Source organism: Pelodiscus sinensis, chromosome 12 (genome assembly GCF_049634645.1).
Source record: "Pelodiscus sinensis isolate JC-2024 chromosome 12, ASM4963464v1, whole genome shotgun sequence".
NCBI classification, from domain to species: domain Eukaryota; kingdom Metazoa; phylum Chordata; order Testudines; family Trionychidae; genus Pelodiscus; species Pelodiscus sinensis.
In genome coordinates this window covers 47,389,297-47,406,821 of record NC_134722.1, presented here as the reverse complement: position 1 = coordinate 47,406,821, position 17,525 = coordinate 47,389,297, and the positions used below count along the sequence as shown (strand labels likewise).

Sequence of the window (17,525 nt, the reverse complement as noted above, 5' to 3'; positions counted from 1 at the left end):
GCAGTTCCGGGCCGCATCCGCGGCTCCTGTTGCCCCGGTGACCGGCGGGCCGGGCCCCGCCCCCAGCAGCGGGGCGAGCGGGCGGGGCGCGCGCTCAGCCAGTCGGCCGGTTGGGCGCGCGGGGCAGGGCGCGCGCTGAGTCCGTCCGTTGGGCGCGCGGGCGGGGCAGTGGCGCCCATGGCGGCCGGGCCGCGCGCCGCGCTGTGCCGCGTGCAGTACCTGGACGACGCCGACCCCTTCGCGTGCGCCAGCTTCCCCGAGCCGCGCCGCGCGCCCGTCCACCCGCTGCTGGAGGTGCTGCCGCTGGGCGCCCAGCTGCCCGCCCTGCACCGCCTGCTGGCCCCGCCCCTGCCGGTGAGCGCCCGGGGGCAGGGGGCGCGGGGCTGGAGGAAGGGGGGGGCGATGGGCAGGGGGCGCGGGGCTGGAGGAAGTGGGGTGCTGGGTGCTGGAGGAAGGGGGGTGCGATGGGCAGGGGGCGCGGGGCTGGAGGAAGGGGGGGCGATGGGCAGGGGGCGCGGGGCTGGAGGAAGTGGGGTGCTGGGTGCTGGAGGAAGGGGGGTGCGATGGGCAGGGGGCGCGGGGCTGGAGGAAGGGGGGGGGCGATGGGCAGGGGGCGCGGGGCTGGAGGAAGTGGGGTGCTGGGTGCTGGAGGAAGGGGGGTGCGATGGGCAGGGGGCGCGGGGCTGGAGGAAGTGGGGTGCTGGGTGCTGGAGGAAGGGGGGTGCGATGGGCGGGGGGCGCGGGGCTGGAGGAAGGGGGGCGGGGGGCGCGAGGGCTGGAGGAAGGGGGTGCGATGGGCGGGGGGTGCGAGAGCTGGGGGCGCGGGGCTGGAGGAAGGGGGTGCGATGGGCAGGGGGCGCGGGGCTGGAGGAAGGGGGTGCGATGGGCTGGGGGTGCGAGGGCTGGGGGCGCGGGGCTGGAGGAAGGGGGGCGGGGGGCGCGAGGGCTGGAGGAAGGGGGTGCGATGGGCGGGGGGTGCGAGAGCTGGGGGCGCGGGGCTGGAGGAAGGGGGTGCGATGGGCAGGGGGCGCGGGGCTGGAGGAAGGGGGTGTGATGGGCTGGGGGCGCGAGGGCTGGGGGCGCGGGGCTGGAGGAAGGGGGGTGCGATGGGCGGGGGGTGCGAGGGCTGGAGGAAGGGGGGTGCGAGGGATGGGGGCGCGGGGCTGGAGGAAGGGGGGTGCGATGGGCGGGGGGCGCGGGGCTGGAGGAAGGGGGTGCGATGGGCTGGGGGCGCGAGGGCTGGGGGCGCGAGGGCTGGAGGAAGTGGGGTGCTATGGGCTGGGGACGCGGGGCTGGAGGAAGGGGGTGCGATGGGCGGGGGCGCGGGGCTGGAGGAAGGGGGGTGCGATGGGCTGGGGGCGCGGGGCTGGAGGAAGGGGGGTGCGATGGGCTGGGGGCGCGAGGGCTGGGGGCGCGAGGGCTGGAGGAAGTGGGGTGCTATGGGCTGGGGACGCGGGGCTGGAGGAAGGGGGTGTGATGGGCGGGGGGCGCGGGGCTGGAGGAAGGGGGGTGCGATGGGCTGGGGGCGCGGGGCTGGAGGAAGGGGGGTGCGATGGGCTGGGGGCGCGGGGCTGGAGGAAGGGGGGTGCGATGGGCTGGGGGCGCGAGGGCTGGGGGCGCGAGGGCTGGAGGAAGTGGGGTGCTATGGGCTGGGGACGCAGGGCTGGAGGAAGGGGGTGCGATGGGCGGGGGGCGCGGGGCTGGAGGAAGGGGGTGCGATGGGCGGGGGGCGCGGGGCTGGAGGAAGTTGTGTGGTGCGGGGCGGGCTGGAGGAAGTGAGGGGTGATGGGTTTGGGGTATGCCCACAAAGAGGAGGAGCTGGCATAGCAGGAAGGGCCCTCATAGGGTTGGGGGGCTGGAGGCAATGAAGCGGTGGCAAGGCCCATGTGAGGTTGTAGGGGCCAGACTGGTGAAAGCGAGATGGTGTGGAAGCCCACAGAGTTTTTTGGGGTGCTGTCGTGTGATTCGTGGAGGGGTTGGTTGGTTCCTTTGGTAGGTTGGAAATCTTTAGTCAGGTGAAATCCTGTTGGACTGGAATTCTCGTTTCCCATGGAGAGCTGGCAGCGGTGGGCACCTACGCTGGTAGACCTGCAGCTGGGCGACATGGCTTATAGCATCCAAGCTTAAATCCTTTGGGTAAGCCCCTCTGCACCCCAGGAATGGAAAGGGTCAGCATAAGGGCTTGTATTTAAACACAGTGTATCCCTTGTGGGTTGGGACCTGTCTCCGCTATTCTCGAGTAGCAGAAACCAGGAGCACGCTGCTCGAGAAACAGATAACCCCAGGGGGTTGAAACCTCCCTTGATCTGTACTCTGAAAGGTCGGTAACACAGGGCCCCCAGTGCTAGACTCAGGACTGACTTGAAGGAAACAGTTCATATCTTCTGAGTCACTAGCGCAGCTTCCTGCAGCAGCTGGTTTGCATAATGCCTCTTGCATGCTTGGGATTGTGAAGTTGATAACTAGATTCTGTGACGAGGCCAAAGTAAGAGCTCTTACGCAGGCAGCAGACTCAGAGGGAGGTTGATTGGGACTTCTGGGTTATCTTTGAGAGTAGTGTCCTGCAAATGGATGTTAGCTTTCACCTCTGCACAGGTGGGAGGACGCTTTTCTGGAGTACGATGCTTCTCAGAATGCAGCTCCCTCTGCCTGCTCTGCAGTGCCACTGTGAGGATGAGCATCAGCGCTGCTTTTTCCAGATGCAGCCTCGGCCATCGGGGGTGGGGGCTTCGCTGCCTAATCTGGAGTTTCCGTCCTGCTGCCGGGAGACAAGCACGCCTGAACTGCTAGCTAATGGGGCTCCACGCACAGATAGCTGGACAAAGGGTTGCATGTTTCTCCGAATAACACGTGTATTCAGGGGTGGGTTTCCCACAAAGTGGTCCAGAGCTAGATGAGGTAAGAAATTAAGAGGAGATGCAAAGGATAGAATCACAGCTTCCTAAATGATCCAGGGAGCCAGCGGATGGCTACGTTAAGGCTGTCGCAGAGTAGACAGGAGCTGTAGAGGAGGAGGCTCTCGGGCCAGCATCCACTTAAGCTTTGAGTGGTCTCAGAGCCAGCTGGTACAAAGGGGATGGAGGCAGAGGAGGTTTATGAAGTCTGCTATGGAGGGTTTTTAAAACCAGACAAACTTTGACCCGCTGAAGGCCTGGCTGAGCTTGCTGTCAGAGGTGGGGTGGGGATAAACAGATCGGCAAGCTAACAGTGACCGGCATCGGTGTGCACATTGAGACTTCAGGGGTTTCTGGAGTGGTTCTCAGGGCCTTTCTGCAAAGCTGGAAATTGTCTGGTTTCCTTCCTGGTACTCTGAGTGGATTATCCGGGAGGAAGTGGACAGGCGCTTGGAATGTTCTTTGCTGGGAGCAGAGCGCTGAACATGGAGATGGCTTTGTGCTTTTGCCATACGCTGACTTAGTCCAGCAGTAATCAGTGAAGAAGGAACCTCAGAATTCATTCAGGCTGGCCTCCTGAAAACAGGCCTATGGCTGTGCTTCAGCTGGTCTGTGGGAATCAGCTGCTGTTCTCGAGCTATCCAGCGCACCCGTTTCCATGTCCCGTAGTATCTGTAGAACATGATTTATTCTAATCTCTGGTCTGCTTCGCCTGGGCCTGGATGCTGTAACATTCTTCTCCTGGGGCACATCATAGCATGCGACTCAGTGTCCCACCCTGCCATGCGTGTCTGCTGATTTAGCGAGAGATCAGATGGGTAGGAATGAAAGAATTTCAGCTTTCTGTAAGTTGGAGTGCTGAAGGGAATGTAGGGAAGCCCGTCTGTGGTGGAAAGATGGCAAACATATAATAGCCATTGCAGGAAAGTGTCTAGTCAGGACAAAGGAAGATGTAACAGCATTGCTTTACAGCACGCAGGAATCACATAGCCCTTTGTTTTCAGTTGTTTTAAAGTCTCCTGAGACTTTATCAGTGTTTGTTTCAAAAGAAATAAAAAACGGGTTCATATTAGTGCAAATAAGAACTTTTCAGTATTCTGGGTAAAAATATTGGAGGACAGGAAAAAAACAACTACAAATTGATGTAAGAATTTGTCTGGCCCAGCTCCCTCTCTGGCCCATGAGTTGGCAGCTTGATTACCTGGTTGGCCTAGTTTAGTGAGCTACCGTCTTCTTCCAGCATGGTGAGCTGAGTTTGCAGAGTTCCGGCACTTTGTTTGGTGTTTGAGTGTTTCAGTGTTCCCATGAAAATCAGTAAAACCTGAATGCAGCGTTTGTAAAACCTGGCCCGTTTTGGGTAAACGCTTTATGCATTGGGCATGGACGACGGTTAACGTGTAGGTGGCACAGCAACTAGAGGACTGTGTAACTTAATGCTTTCCTTGGTCTGTACAGCTGCCCAACCTGGCCTCAGGGACTTGTTTACCTTCTGTTAACAGAACTGCCGTGAGAGGCCAGCAGAAATAGCTATCCAGGGGTAGCTTATTGACCAACAGTTTGCTTTTCTGAGGGCAAGTAACAGCTACGCAGTCAGCACCCCATTGCCTTTCCTACTTGGGAAGACACTTCTGCTTGTCTGACCCAGAGCACAGAAAGGAAGGGACAGCATTTAGTGTCTGCTGGGGTCACTGGTATTCCATGCAGTGAGACCACTGTGCTTTTGTGGGGAATCCTTCCTTGGGATGGATGATTGTCCCATGTCTTCTGAATGTCATTGGAGTGTCTCAGAAATGTATGCACATATTCAAAACTCTGGGGTGAAGATGGCAGAACATCCACCAGTCCTCCCGAAGTCTGAGCAGTGAATTAGAGAGAGAATTCTGTGAAGAGTAAATAAGTGAGGGGTGGAAAACAGGAACATTGAATGTAACCCAGCACAAAACCATCCAGTGAGAAGAGACCCACCCATAGTTACTAAATGCTGCTCCTCTTCTGGTGATTCTAAACTTGCAAAGGAACGAAGGAAACCGTTTCCTGCTGCCATATCTAGCTGTGCATTGATGTCCCAGTTAGAGGCTGGAGGGAGCTCTGGACGCCACTTAATGTATTTGTGGGAAATGGTTCACCTGTGGCGATTAGAGCAAACTGCCCCATTGCAATATGGAAACACGTAAACAACAACAAATAGTCTTGCAGCACTTTAAAGACTAACAAAAAGGGGTTGATTGTATCATGAGCTTTTATGGGCACAACCCACTTCTTCAGATGGGTGGAGGCGTTACAGGTCCAGTTTAGAAATAAATGGGGGGGGGGGGGAGCGGAGAGAAAGGAAAAAAGGGAAAGAAATAGTGCCCCTCTGCCATGTATGTTGGCCAAACTGGCCAGTCTCAACGGGAAAGAATGAATGGACACAAATCAGCTATCCCAAAAGGGAACACACAGAAACCTGTTGGAACATTTTGACTTCCCTGGGCACTCATTAATGGATCTCCAGGTCACCGTACTGTTTCAGGCCAATTCCACAAGCCAAATACACAGGGAAGCCTTGGAACTTAATTTATACATTTGATTCCTATTACAAAGCTATGAATAGAGACATTGGCTGGATGGCTTGCTGCATTCCACATCCTAATGACATTAAACCCAAGTAATGGGCACTTCAGAACAACTTTCATCATGTAGCATGGAGACTCTAATTGACTATTTCTTTCCCATTTCTTTCTTCTCCCCCCCCACCCCGCCATATCCCCTATGTATTTCAAAACTGGCCCTTTAATAACTCCACTCATCTGAAGAAGTGGGCTGTACCCATGAAAGCTCATGAGACCATCGACATATTTCGTTAGTCTTTAAGGTGCTGCACGACTATTTGTTGTTTTAAGTTTTTCCAGTTACAAATTAACTCGGCTCCCCCTCTGAAACTACTACAATATGACATTGCTGAAGTGCAAAGTGATGCCTCGCAATGATGTATTGTTCAAAAAACAGCCAAAGGCTCCAGCAGCAGTAGGATAGCAAAATGCACATAGAGGCCGGTGCAGTGAGGGCGGGAACCTTGCAAGGTGCAAAATTTGGCCTTGAATACTTGTCTGAACTGAATTCAAAGCTCTGTCCCTCAATCAAGCCAGATGGCCAGTCCTCCTCTTTCCCTATAATCCCTGGAACTATTCCAACAGAGTTTGGCTTCCTCTGCACCTTTTGTGGGGCTCGTTGGGTTTTCAATCATGTTCGATCTCAGTTTTGTGGACAGCCAGCCTCTCCACTGTTTCTGTGGCACTTCCACCATGTCTTCGCTCCAGAGGGTTCCTTTCCCGCCTTTCCTCTCAACGTCCTGTTGCTGGTTATTTTTGTTTCCCCTGGAGGAGTGGACTGCCTTCCCCCATGAGTCTAGGGTCATTTACTTGTTGCTGTAGACCCAGAAGGTTCTCCTCTCCCACCCTAGTGATGGAGCAGTGGGTCTCTGGCTCCCGCTTGCTCTGCAGCAAGGCCTAGTGCAGGAGGCATGCAAGGCAGGGCCAGAGGCAGCACATGATGCGCTCAGTCAGCTGCTCGAAGGAGAAGAGGACTCGGCGTGGAGCCCACCGTGGCAGCAGCCAGCAGCAGGGGCGGAGGAAGCTTCTCAGTGCAGGAGGGCGGAGTACGCAGGCAGGAGAAATGGGCCAGATTAATGAGTTTAGCTTGGGGCTCGGGAGCCTGGGGGTGTGGGGATAACAGAGCTTGTTGTTAAACCTTGCTCTGAGCCAGGCAAGCTCCCTTTCATCCACAGCTGCATTTTTCTTGGACTCACCCACCAGAGTCTCCTGTCATGAGATATTTTTTTCAGGGGTGACTAAATGGAGATAATTTGGGAACAAGCAACAAAGGCGATGCCTAATGACGCCACCAGCTCTCTGCATGGGTTGTGCTCTCTGAGCTGGGCTCTGCGGGTGATGAGCGCTCGGCCTGGAGGGGCTGTTCTAACAAGTGTGGCAGGAGAGATTTCAAGGCCTAAGTCTCAGTGAAGTGGGGAAGACTTGGGAATCTGTCTAGGTGCATCGGACTTTTAGAAAACTATCCCACAGGACCCTGGGAGTGCTGCCCTTCCCTTGGTCACAGCTCAGCAGCAGCGGCGTTGGGTGTTTGCTCCCAGGGCTTTCAATTTCATGTGCCCTACCCTGTTTTGGTCTTAGCAAGCAGCAGGACTCTGCTCTGTGATTGTGCAAAGGGGTCAGTTGTTTGCTGATGCCTCCTTGTGTCCAGGTGTGGTGTCAGCTCCCTCTCTGCAGGGGCCTCCTGCCTCTTCCTGGGCCGGGCCTCTCCAGCCACATGGTTTTAAATCTGCTCCCCTCGCAGGTGGTCTGTAAACCAAAAGCCAGGGGAATTAACCCAAATGGCCTGAGCTAGCAAGGGTGGGGGGGGAACACCTCCACCTCCCCGCCAGGCAGGGTTGTCTGGGAAGCGCCTGCTTTCCCTTGGCCCGGGCGGATGGTCTGTTCTCTCCCTGCGCTGCCTGCACGTGAACTGTTCAGTAGAGTCCTGCACCGAGACAAAAGCTGTATCCGCAAAAATAGCCGCGGATGTGGATACCTGCGGATTTGCAGGGCTCTGCTGTTCTACTTCCCTCCCCTCCAGTCTGTGCCTGTCTGGCGGGTGTGGTGAGGCAGGGCTGGCTGAGCCCAGAGCAGCTCCTTAACCCCTTGTCCAGTGTGGGACTGGCATGCCCCATCCGAGATTGCAACCCTCGCTTTTACTGTAAGCTGCTTCATGTACTCCAGTCCCTCCGTGTGCCCGCTGGAGTTTGGAAGCTCAGGGTGGGCTCCTGAGCCTTAATCGCTGTCCGTATGCTGTCACCTGAGATCTCTGGGTTCCTACAGGGCAGCAGGCTTAGCCTGGACGAGCCATCATTTGTCCAATGGCATCTTTTGGCAAGTAATGGCACCACGGAGAGGGTGGCCCTGTGGCACTCTGCACTGTGGCTTGGAGGACAGCTGACATTCCACAGCGCTGGCTCTGCTCTGCTCTTGAATACCCCTCTGGGTGGTCATTGGGGCGCAGCACGTCCCTCTGAGCAAGGAGCAGGGGGACCTCCACTGCAGGCATTTCTTGAGCTCTTTTGAGGCCTGGCCACATTGGAGAAACTGACACCTGTCTCATTCCATCAGTGTCTTTACCCCCAGGGAGCCTTTCAGCCCCTGTGTGAAGTGGGTGCCCACGCTGGTGATTTTCAGATTGTCGCACCAGGGTAGGGATCTATATCAGAGGTTTGCACTGATGTGACCACACTGCTGTGGCTGCACAGGTGCAGACTTTTGCACTTTTCATTTAGATGGGCCCTTAAGGCACAGTAACAGCAAAAGTTCAACCACAGTCAAATTAGCTAGCTGCCTCCAAAATTAGCATCTGACCAGGCAAACATTTCTGAAGACTTTGCTCCAAAAATGCAGCTGGGAATGTTAAATATAAAACTTGTTCCAAACACTCTGTGCCCTCAGTGTTATGTGCAATTCCCCAGGCAGGGTCCTTGGTACAGATTCCCATGAGCCTGCTCTTCTCCTTGGAAAACTAGCAGCATCTTTCACAAAGCCACAGGCAGTGACGTGGAATTCCGTCTTCTAGCCAAGAGTCTGCATATCCTTCCTGGAACCCCGAGAGTCCTCCAGAGCATCTCCCGGAAAGAGTTAGTGGCATCAATCAGTCCTGTCCCAGGCTGGGTAGTAGAGTTCCCAAAGCGAGCTTTCCCAGGCTTCTCTCCCTTGGTAGGAGAGGTGCCTACAGTGGAGAGTGCGGGGAAGGGGGTAGCTTGTTCCCTTCTAGTGTCAGCAGGCCGCTGCGGATTTGGGAGGAGTGAGGCAGGAAACTATGAAAAGGACCAGTTTGGAGGAAACCCCAAAATAGAAAATGTGTAGTTTCCTGTATAACGTAAGGACTTTGGACAGAGTCAAAATAGCAAGCACCTCCTATGCATGAGTGTGCCAGAGCGACGTTTCGCTCAGCTTGTTGGGTTTCATTGCATTGAATGGGTCACAGATGTAATTGCATCGTTAGGCTTCATTGCTAGAACTGAGCAATGAGTTCAGTTGTGAGCTTTCCTTTTTCAGGCCAAAGAGGCTCTGGTTTGGCTGGCAGCACAAGTAAGATGCTTATGAACCACCTGACTGTAGTAGGAATGACCGGTGTAGGTGACTTCAGCCGCCTTGTCCCCTGTGACTGACTGCTCAGGGCTGTTCAGCAAAGTCCCCTCTCCTTCCTTTACCTCCGTACTCTCCTTGAGCCATCCTCTGATGCCAGCACAATGCTGCTGCATGCAGCCTCTGCAGTCTTTCTGACCCCGACAGCACTTCCAGAAGCTGGAAATGGGACACGGGGTGCATCACGTGACGATTCCCTCTGGGGCATCTGGCATTGGCCACTGTCGGCAGACAGGACACTGGGCTAGATGGGCCTTTGGTCTGACCACATCTGGCCGTTCTTATGTCCTTGTATCCACACACAAACGTACACCGATTTAATAAAGCTGTTTTAGCTAATCCTGGGTAGTTAAAATGGTGTAAACCCCTGTGTGCACACCCTTGTTTCAGTTTCAGTGACTTTGGGGGTGTTAACTGAAAACTGTTCCCAGTCACCTGAAGCTGAAATGAGAAAAAACCGCTCTTACACTGCAATGAGAGCATATTTTCAGGTGTGTGCATGAGCCTACCTACACTGGTTTAAAAACAATTCAAGTTGAACCAGAGCAGCTTTCTCATGCATGCAAGGCTGGTGTGTCCCGGGCTTCTAGGCAAAAGGATTTTCCCAGCATGGCTAAGCTGTTGTTAATCGTAAGCTGTCTAATGTGTCAGCGTAACCAGCATCTTCCTCAGGCGGTCATCACAATTGCTGGGGCAAATAAGAAACATAGTTTTCTTAAATTTTGCATAGTTTCCCATCCAATGTTCTGTAACTACTTTTAGACACCTAGCTGGATTTCTAAAACAAATCTACCCATCATGGTGGATGCGTATAAAATAAGATTCATTGGTAAGATGCTTGTATTGTTGCGTCCTTTTAAGTAAAATTAACTTTTTTTTTTTTACCCAGGCTTGTAAAGTGAATCTGCTCCAGATTCAGTAGTACAAAGATGCTGGATTTCAGGAGACCGGATTTTGGGTAGAATTGAGAAACTTGATTAAGACAGTGTGAATGTGAAAGTAGCCCAGGGAATTAAAAAACCCACCATAAGGAAGGTACAAGAGACTTAGTTCCTCTGGGAGGGGAAAGACCGCAGGGAACAGGAAGGGCATGTGTGGCTTCTTGTGGATCTCTTTGGAACTCCAGAGTTTAAATCAACCACTAAACTCTTCCGAATGGGAGAGAGGGAGGCAGCCAGTTAAGACTCGAAGCTCACTTACGGTGTGTGGGGGAGAAGATAGGGCAGTTAAAAGCACCATGATTAAGAGCCAGAAAAGTAAAGGTGGATAAAAAGCAGGTTTGCTACTATCTCTGTTGAGAGTAAGGAGTAGAGAGCTCAAGGGGAGCTTGAACTTAGGCGCTGAACTCTGTCTTTGAGAAGAGTCCCTTTAGACCACTGAGAAGAGAAGACCATTTTATACAACTATCAGGAGAATGGGCAGGGGAGAGCATGCCTGGAAAATTCAAATACGGAGCAGCTGGTCTGGATGCTGTCTCAGGATAGCCGGGGTATTCTCACATCCACCACCTGTGTTACCAGCAGGGGTTTTGTTTGAAACATGCTGAAACTGGGTGTTCTGTCTGGTGTTACTGTTGTCTCCTTCTCCCCTAATTTATTTCCACTACAATAATCTTGCTAAAACATAGACGAGAAAAAAATCCCAATATACAGCAGCGTGTGCACTTCTCTGATCCTAGAACCCACTCTGTTCATTGAAATGGCCCGCAGTGTCCCTGAGGAAACAGCTAGTGCTAAGCATTTATGCTCTAGATTCCCCCAGCGTGAGTCCTGTGCTACCCCGTAGTACTGTCTTTTCAGACTAGCCTCTCTGCATCCTCTTTCAGAGACTGCTCTTGGGGAGGCAGCTGGTGAGGTGCGGAAGAGGTGGTTTAGGCACATGCATCTTCTGAAGAGAAGCAGAGCAAGAGCCTGTTTGGGAATCAGACACGCTCTGGGTACCAAATAAGGCGCCTGTCTATTTAGATGGACATGTGCGAGCAGGGCCGTCATTCCGATTCAGCAAATGCAAGCAAGTTGTCAACACTGCCACTTGTTCCCATCAGTCAGGCAGCAAAGGACAGGCTACCCTATCTAGTGACACCCGAAACAAACACCCCGGGGATGCACCAGAGTTACACTCTCAGGAGCGCTCTGCTGGTATCTGGGATTTCTAGCCTTGATTTAAAAAAACCAAACAAATAACCAAGGCAGAGCCTTCCGACTTGGCAGCTGCACAGAACAAAACAAAGCCAGGGCTGTCCCATCTCAGAGGGCAGTCAGCTCTGAAGCCTAATAATGACAGCTTAAATGTCAGCGTTTTAAACTACCCAGCCAGTGATTGATGGCCATAGCAGAAACATCCACTTGGGTGCAGGGATTCCTTCAGAACCAGGTGGGGTAGCCAGACAACTCCGACTCGGAGCAAAGGTCGTGTTCTTTGTGTCGTGCAGTCACAGCATGGCAAACCTTGTGGCTGTAACAAGTGATGTGTCAGTGTCTTTAAGTGAAATGCAGGACAATGTAGTACTTTAAAGACTAACAAGATGGTTTATTAGATGATGAGCTTTCGTGGGCCAGACCTAATAAACCATCTTGTTAGTCTTTAAAGTGCTACATTGTCCTGCATTTTGCTTCAGCTACCCCAGGCTAACACGGCTACATTTCTATGTCTTTAAGTGCACTGTGAAGGCTGAAAAATAAGAGGACAAAAGAGTTGGAAATTTTTGCTGATTTTTGAAATGACTCACAGGAGGTGGAAGTGACTTCTTGACATCTGGGCCGGATTAAAAAAAAGCGTGTGACCAGTCCTTCCATGGTGTGTGCCTTCGTGTGATAGAGTACGAGCCAAAGCAGACCAGAATTGTGGAAAGCAAGTCCCTAGACAGATGTGAGCAAGGCGATATTCTTGGTGATAGGAGTGCCCGGTGCTCAGAAAACAGTGACAGTTCAGGAAGAGGCTGTAGGAACTTCTGTGTTAGGAAAAGGTTTAAAGTACTTGGGATGTTGTAGCTTACGGCTACATTTGGAAAACTACAAGCTAATAGGTATGAGTCAGCTTGCATTTGTGAAAGGCCAATCTTGTCCCAGGTTGCTTTCTAAAATAACTAGACTCGTGAGGTTCCTGTTCTTAGATTCCACTACATAGCTCTGATACTTGTAAGATGCTTATTTGGGACCTTTGCATCCACATCTAGGTTTCTTTGGATAGCACTAGAAGAGCAGAATTAGGCCTACATTACAGCAGGACTGTGTCCATCCTGGAGGACTGGGGTCTGCCCTGTGGATTGCAGACACTACACGTGCCCCGTAGTTAGGCACGGACAGTTAGCCTTTCCTTCTGGGCCACTGAAATACGGTAAAGAGCAAACCCAGGAGCTAACCGCACCTGTGTTGTGTGGGGTTACTTAGAGAAGTTGTGCCTCAAAACTTAGAACTCTCCTTCACAGCACGGATTAGCTGGGGACAGAATAAAATGGCATCTTTCCAGATTTGGGGCCTGGTGTACGATTGTAAGGCACACCAGTTTAACTAGAACAAAAGACAGGACTATGGAGCACTTTAAAGACTAACAAGATGGTTTATTAGACCCACTTCTGGCCCACGAAAGCTCATCACCTAAGAAACCATCTTGTTAGTCTTTAAAGTGCTGCATGGTCCTGTTTTTTGTTTCAGCTGCACCAGACTAACACGGCTGCATTTCTATCACACTTTAACTAGGAGTGAGGAAGGTTTTGGAGAGTGTTCGGTACACTAGTGCCAGCCCCTGCATGGTCATTCTGAATTGAGCTGAAGGGTGGCTGATTTGGGTTTAGCATGTGTGTAACTGCAAAGATGTTTACAAGGTTACTTTCTGAAATCGTGTTTACATCCCTAGTTCCCTCGGTGTGTCTACCCAGCAGGGTGTAACTCGAAATAAGCTGTGCAAATCAAGCTACATCCATTGTGTAGTGGATTTCGAAATTGGGAGTGTCAAATCGGAGCCCTCTTCCTCCAGCTTCCCTTCCCCCTCGTACAGTGAGGGTCACAGGAGTCGGAGTAAGAAGTCCTCCAGCTTGACAGTATTTCTAGATTGTCGAAATAACTGCCTGCTGTGCGGACGTGGACTAAGTTATTTCTAAGTAATGTTGCTGTGTAGACGTACTGGGATTTGGCAGGCAGCTGTCTTGTGGCTGCTCTCTCTAATCCTTTCCTATTGGAATTGGTGCCCTAGATCAGCCCTAGTTCCCAAGTGTTCTGGGTGTCTAGACGCATAGTGAGTGACCCGGTGCAAGGCCGCGTCTTCCTGCACAGGCCCCGTGGCCCCTTCGTGGCCGTCTCCTGCTCTAGTTTGCAGATGCCCTGGTGAATGTTGGTTGTTCAGGCTTTAGGTGTCAAACCAAAGCCAGCGCACCATCCCCTTGGATCCATGTTGAAAGGGGCAGAGGTCCTAAGATTGTTTCCCTCCGAGTTCTTGACAGATGGAAGCCGCGCTCACATCAAAGAGGTGGTTTTGTCCCAGGGCTGCCTCTCCCTGGTGTCGGGTGAGGGCCACTGCTAATTGCTTCCAGCACTGGGTCTTCAGTATTTCTGGTCCCGATTTAGCTGTGTGCACAGAGCCTTGTTTGGGTGGGAGGAGAGGAACCAAGCTAATGCCCTGCTGGTGTCCCTGTCCCCTCACGCAAGACTCCCCTGCCATGGGAGCTGCCTGTCAAGGGTTCCCAGGGCTGAGCAGTGTGACCGGACTGGAACAGCATGTCCCCGTCCCCAGGGGTTGGCACTAGGGACAGCATGTGCCTGGGGTAGAATCCAAACCACGCTCGCCGGCGCTGGACCTGCATGCCTGCCGCGCTCACGTGGGAGACTGGCACGGGAGTTCCTGCAGCCGCCTGGAGGGCTTGGCCCCCCAAGCAGGCTGGCCCAGTCGTGAGCCGCCCCCTCGAAATGGGCGTGGACCGTGACGCTGGCCTGCCCCTGGGTTGCTAGCGAGGCCTGAGCATTCCTGGGAAGGAGGGGGGCTTGCTCTGTTCGTTGTGCATAGCAGGGGTGTCAGATGGCTCCGGGGGAGGGAAGAGTTCCACGTTTAGATACAGCTCATGGGCTGGGGTGTGAATGGGGCCCTGTACTCCCTGCAGTCTCCAGCAGCGCTCCTGGGGTCTGCAGAGACACTATGTAGGAAATAAACCTTCTCAGCATCTCTCTGCTCAGCACCTTACTGCTTACTCCATCTGGGCCAGGGAGGCTGTTCCTGTGCTCTCCTTTGCCTCGTCCCTCCTCCTGCCTTTCTCAGTTGCAGAGTCTCACTGCGCTTGCTTTCCTGCAGCAGCTCCCAGTTCCCACCCCGCCCTTCTCCCCTGGGTTTCACTCCCACCCCCTTCTCCCCTAAGGTGATCAGCAAAGCACTAATTAACGTGGGCATGCAGTAGGTCCCCTCCAGGCATTAGCGTTCACACCCGTGTACTGGACACAGTCCTGCATTGGCTACACCGGGTACCCCTCTGAGTCTTAAGTGAAAGCTGAGACGCTGCAGGATATGCCAGGTGACCCACGGGTTTGATACCCCAGTGTCGATTGTTGTCATAGATGTGCACCAGTGAGGCCAACGCTGTGTGGTTAATGGCAACGCTCTTGTAGCACATGGGAAAGATTTGGGACCCCTGGGTATGCAAAGTGGCATATCAGAATCTCCAGAGGGTAGTCGAGTTAGCTCCCTAAAGACTAACTGCTGGACTATTCGTTGTTTTATAAGAATCGCGTCAGCACCCCATAGCAAGGCAGCCGTACTGCAAGCCCCATGCATTCACAGACCATTAGCCAGGTCTTAGGTAGCATGAGATCGGCTTAACAAAATCACAAGCCCTTTAAAAATGGTACAGTTAGCACGTGCTTGCTTTGGCCGCTGGTTCTGAGCCTTTGGGTCGCTCCCATGTCACGTTTCCACTGCGACGAGGAGAGCTAGGTACCTGCCGACCTCTGTCATCGCTCCTGGAGCTGGGGCTCAATTAGACGGACAAACATTGCAAGAATCACGCCAAACCAGCCCCAGTTGGCAGCACTGCTCTGGGCAGCAGTTGAGGCTGGAACAATTCAGTGGAACCGGTTGGTGGAATTGAAGTTGGCAGAAGGCCCCGTGGCTCGTGGTGGAACTTGAGAAGTACCAGGGAGGAGAGGGGGGGCTCTGACCCCAGGAGTGTTCAGTTGCACCGATTTCCATCACTCTAGCACTACAAGAGCGTCGCAGTCAGTAGGAGAGGAGGTGGGGATCTCTGGGCGCTTTGGAAGCTCGCTCTTACTGTTGGGTGGCTTTTCCTAATATCTAACCCTTGTTGCAAATTGAAGCCCCATTGCTTCTTGTCCTGCCATCAGTGGGCATGCAGAACAATTGATCGCCTCCTTTTTGGGCAGGGGTGGGGAACCTAAGGCCCGAGAGCTGGATGTGGCCCCTAGTTTGCCTGGATCTGGCCCCCGAGACTCAGGGCCCCCCTTAGCAATGGGGATCCCATGTTGGTGCTCTAGCCCCCGCCCCACTGCCCCACCGCGGGGCTGGAGCGCACAAGATCTAGTAAGCTGGGCCCCCCAGGCTCTGGTGTGCCCGGGGAATGTGGGGCGTGCCTCTCTCCTCAGTTGAGGGCCATATCAATGAGGGTTAGGTGGCTTTTTCCTTGCTTCTCACTTGTGTGTGGCCTCCGATTGATTTTTCTGTGGGTCAGTGCCCCCCCTCCACCCAGTCCCAGAAAAGGCTCCTCACCCCTGTTTTGGGGACAGTTAACGTACTTGAAGCCAGTAATTAGGTCTCCTCTCAGTCGTCCTTTCTCATAGGCTGGGTCACCTAAAGCTTTTAGCATTTAATTGCGCTCGTCTGGACCCTCTCCAGTTTGCCCACATCTTCCCTCCCGTGCGGTGCTCAGAGGCGCACGGTAGTGCCAGCTGAGGTCTCTGTGCCAAGTAGAGCTGGAACGGAAGGTTTATTAGCCCTTAGGACACGGCGTAGAACAGGCTGCTCCTCACAGGAACCAGAAGCAGCCAGCACTGTCCATCTTGGGGAGAGGGGCCCAGAGCCAGGACCCTGCCCCTCTCCCTGTCCCCCCCCCCCCACACACTTCCCCAAGCCAGCGAGACTCTCACACACCCCCAGCAGCCCATCTCCCAATGCAGCCAGCCCTGACCCCAGCCTCTATCCAGCTTCCCGGGCAGAAGGTGCCACCTGGTCACACCCCTCCCAGGTTCAGGTGACAAAGCATCCGCCATGGTGTCCGGGCGGGAGGCTGTCACTCCCAAATGCCCATCCCCATCTCGCGACTGGTGCAGTGCCCAGGGAAACTGAGGCACACGTGCAGGGTTGCTGCATTTCAGTAGAGACCACATGCAACGTCACAAGTGAACAGAGCAAATCTAATCCCTGCTTTGACCACTCCCATCTCCATGGGAGGCTTGCGCTCCCCCTCCCCGCACCGTGAGCGACTCTGACCTTCCCTGAGCAGGGGTTTCTGTGCCACATCCCAGCACAGGGCTGACCCCCAGGAGTGCGGGTGAGAAGCTCAGACCCGGTGAAGGAACGGTCCCTGCGGGGTGTCTATGTGGAGTGGGTTGTGGGAGTCGGAGGGAGAGGCAGCATTTGGGCAGGTGACTCCGACTTGGGAGCTGCCCTCTCCCTCCAGCTGTTCAGTAAGGGGGCTTCCTTCCTGTGGCTTTTCTAACCACCCCCCCCCCCCGCACGTCTGAGATCCCTGCTGGAGGGGCACCCGCTCTAGTGGAGGGGCGGGTTCTTGCTGGCAGTCCCTAGCTGGCTGGGGGCCCGGGCCACCTGGCCGATCCCCCGGAGAGGTGGCCTTGTGACTCAGCAGCGGTAGAACCCGTCCGGGCTGTGCTCCTGTCTGGGCTGCGAGTGCTGGGCTGAGCTGGAGGCTGTGGTTTTCACGGCTGGCAGGAAGCTGCCAGACGGCAATGAATCAGCACACAGACCTTGGCAGTGGCCTGGTGGTGGGTGAGTCACCAGTGCCTGCCTGTACCAAGGGCGTGTGCACATGTCTCTGTGCCGCGACGTCAGGCCGCATCTCCAGGGTGTATGTTGTGGGGCCAACTGCCAGCACCTTGTTGCTACGGCGTGCTGGGCGTCCTCGTCTCCTCCCGCCGCCGAGCGGTCCCTGCCTCACCGCCCCCCTTTGTAGGTTGTTTATTCCCCACCTCTTTCCCCTGGGGCTCTGTAGCTCCTTGCTCAAGTGCTGGGGAGAGGAGGGTACCCGGCATTTCACCCAGCTGCCGCCGGGGGCGGATTGGTTGAATGTGACTCCTGGTGGGGCGCTGTGGCCAAAGAGTGACTGCTCTTTGGAATGAGTGGGACTACTGTACCTCTCTCTTTGGCGCTGGCGTGACCGCTGCTGCCGTGCTGTGTCTGGTTCTGGGCCCTCTGTTCCGGACGGGTGTTGGTGAGATGGAGGGGGTCAGAGAAGAGCTACGGAAATGACTGAAGGGTTAGAAAACCTGCCTTATACAGGCTGAGCCTCTCT

At 54.5% G+C, this 17,525-nt stretch overlaps 1 protein-coding gene across 3 annotated transcripts in view; it reads left to right on the top strand.

The window, feature by feature from the left end:
- The window catches only part of FHOD1 (formin homology 2 domain containing 1), a 47,051-nt gene continuing 29,526 nt past the window's right edge, over positions 1-17,525 (top strand). Inside the window, exon 1 of one of the 3 annotated variants that reach the window (XM_075940568.1) lies at positions 1-354. In XM_075940568.1, coding sequence (XP_075796683.1) covers positions 178-354 — 177 coding nt within the window. In that variant the 5' untranslated portion in view covers positions 1-177. The remainder of the gene's footprint in view (positions 355-17,525) is intronic. The other 2 variants (XM_075940566.1, XM_075940567.1) reach the window with 2 other exon arrangements.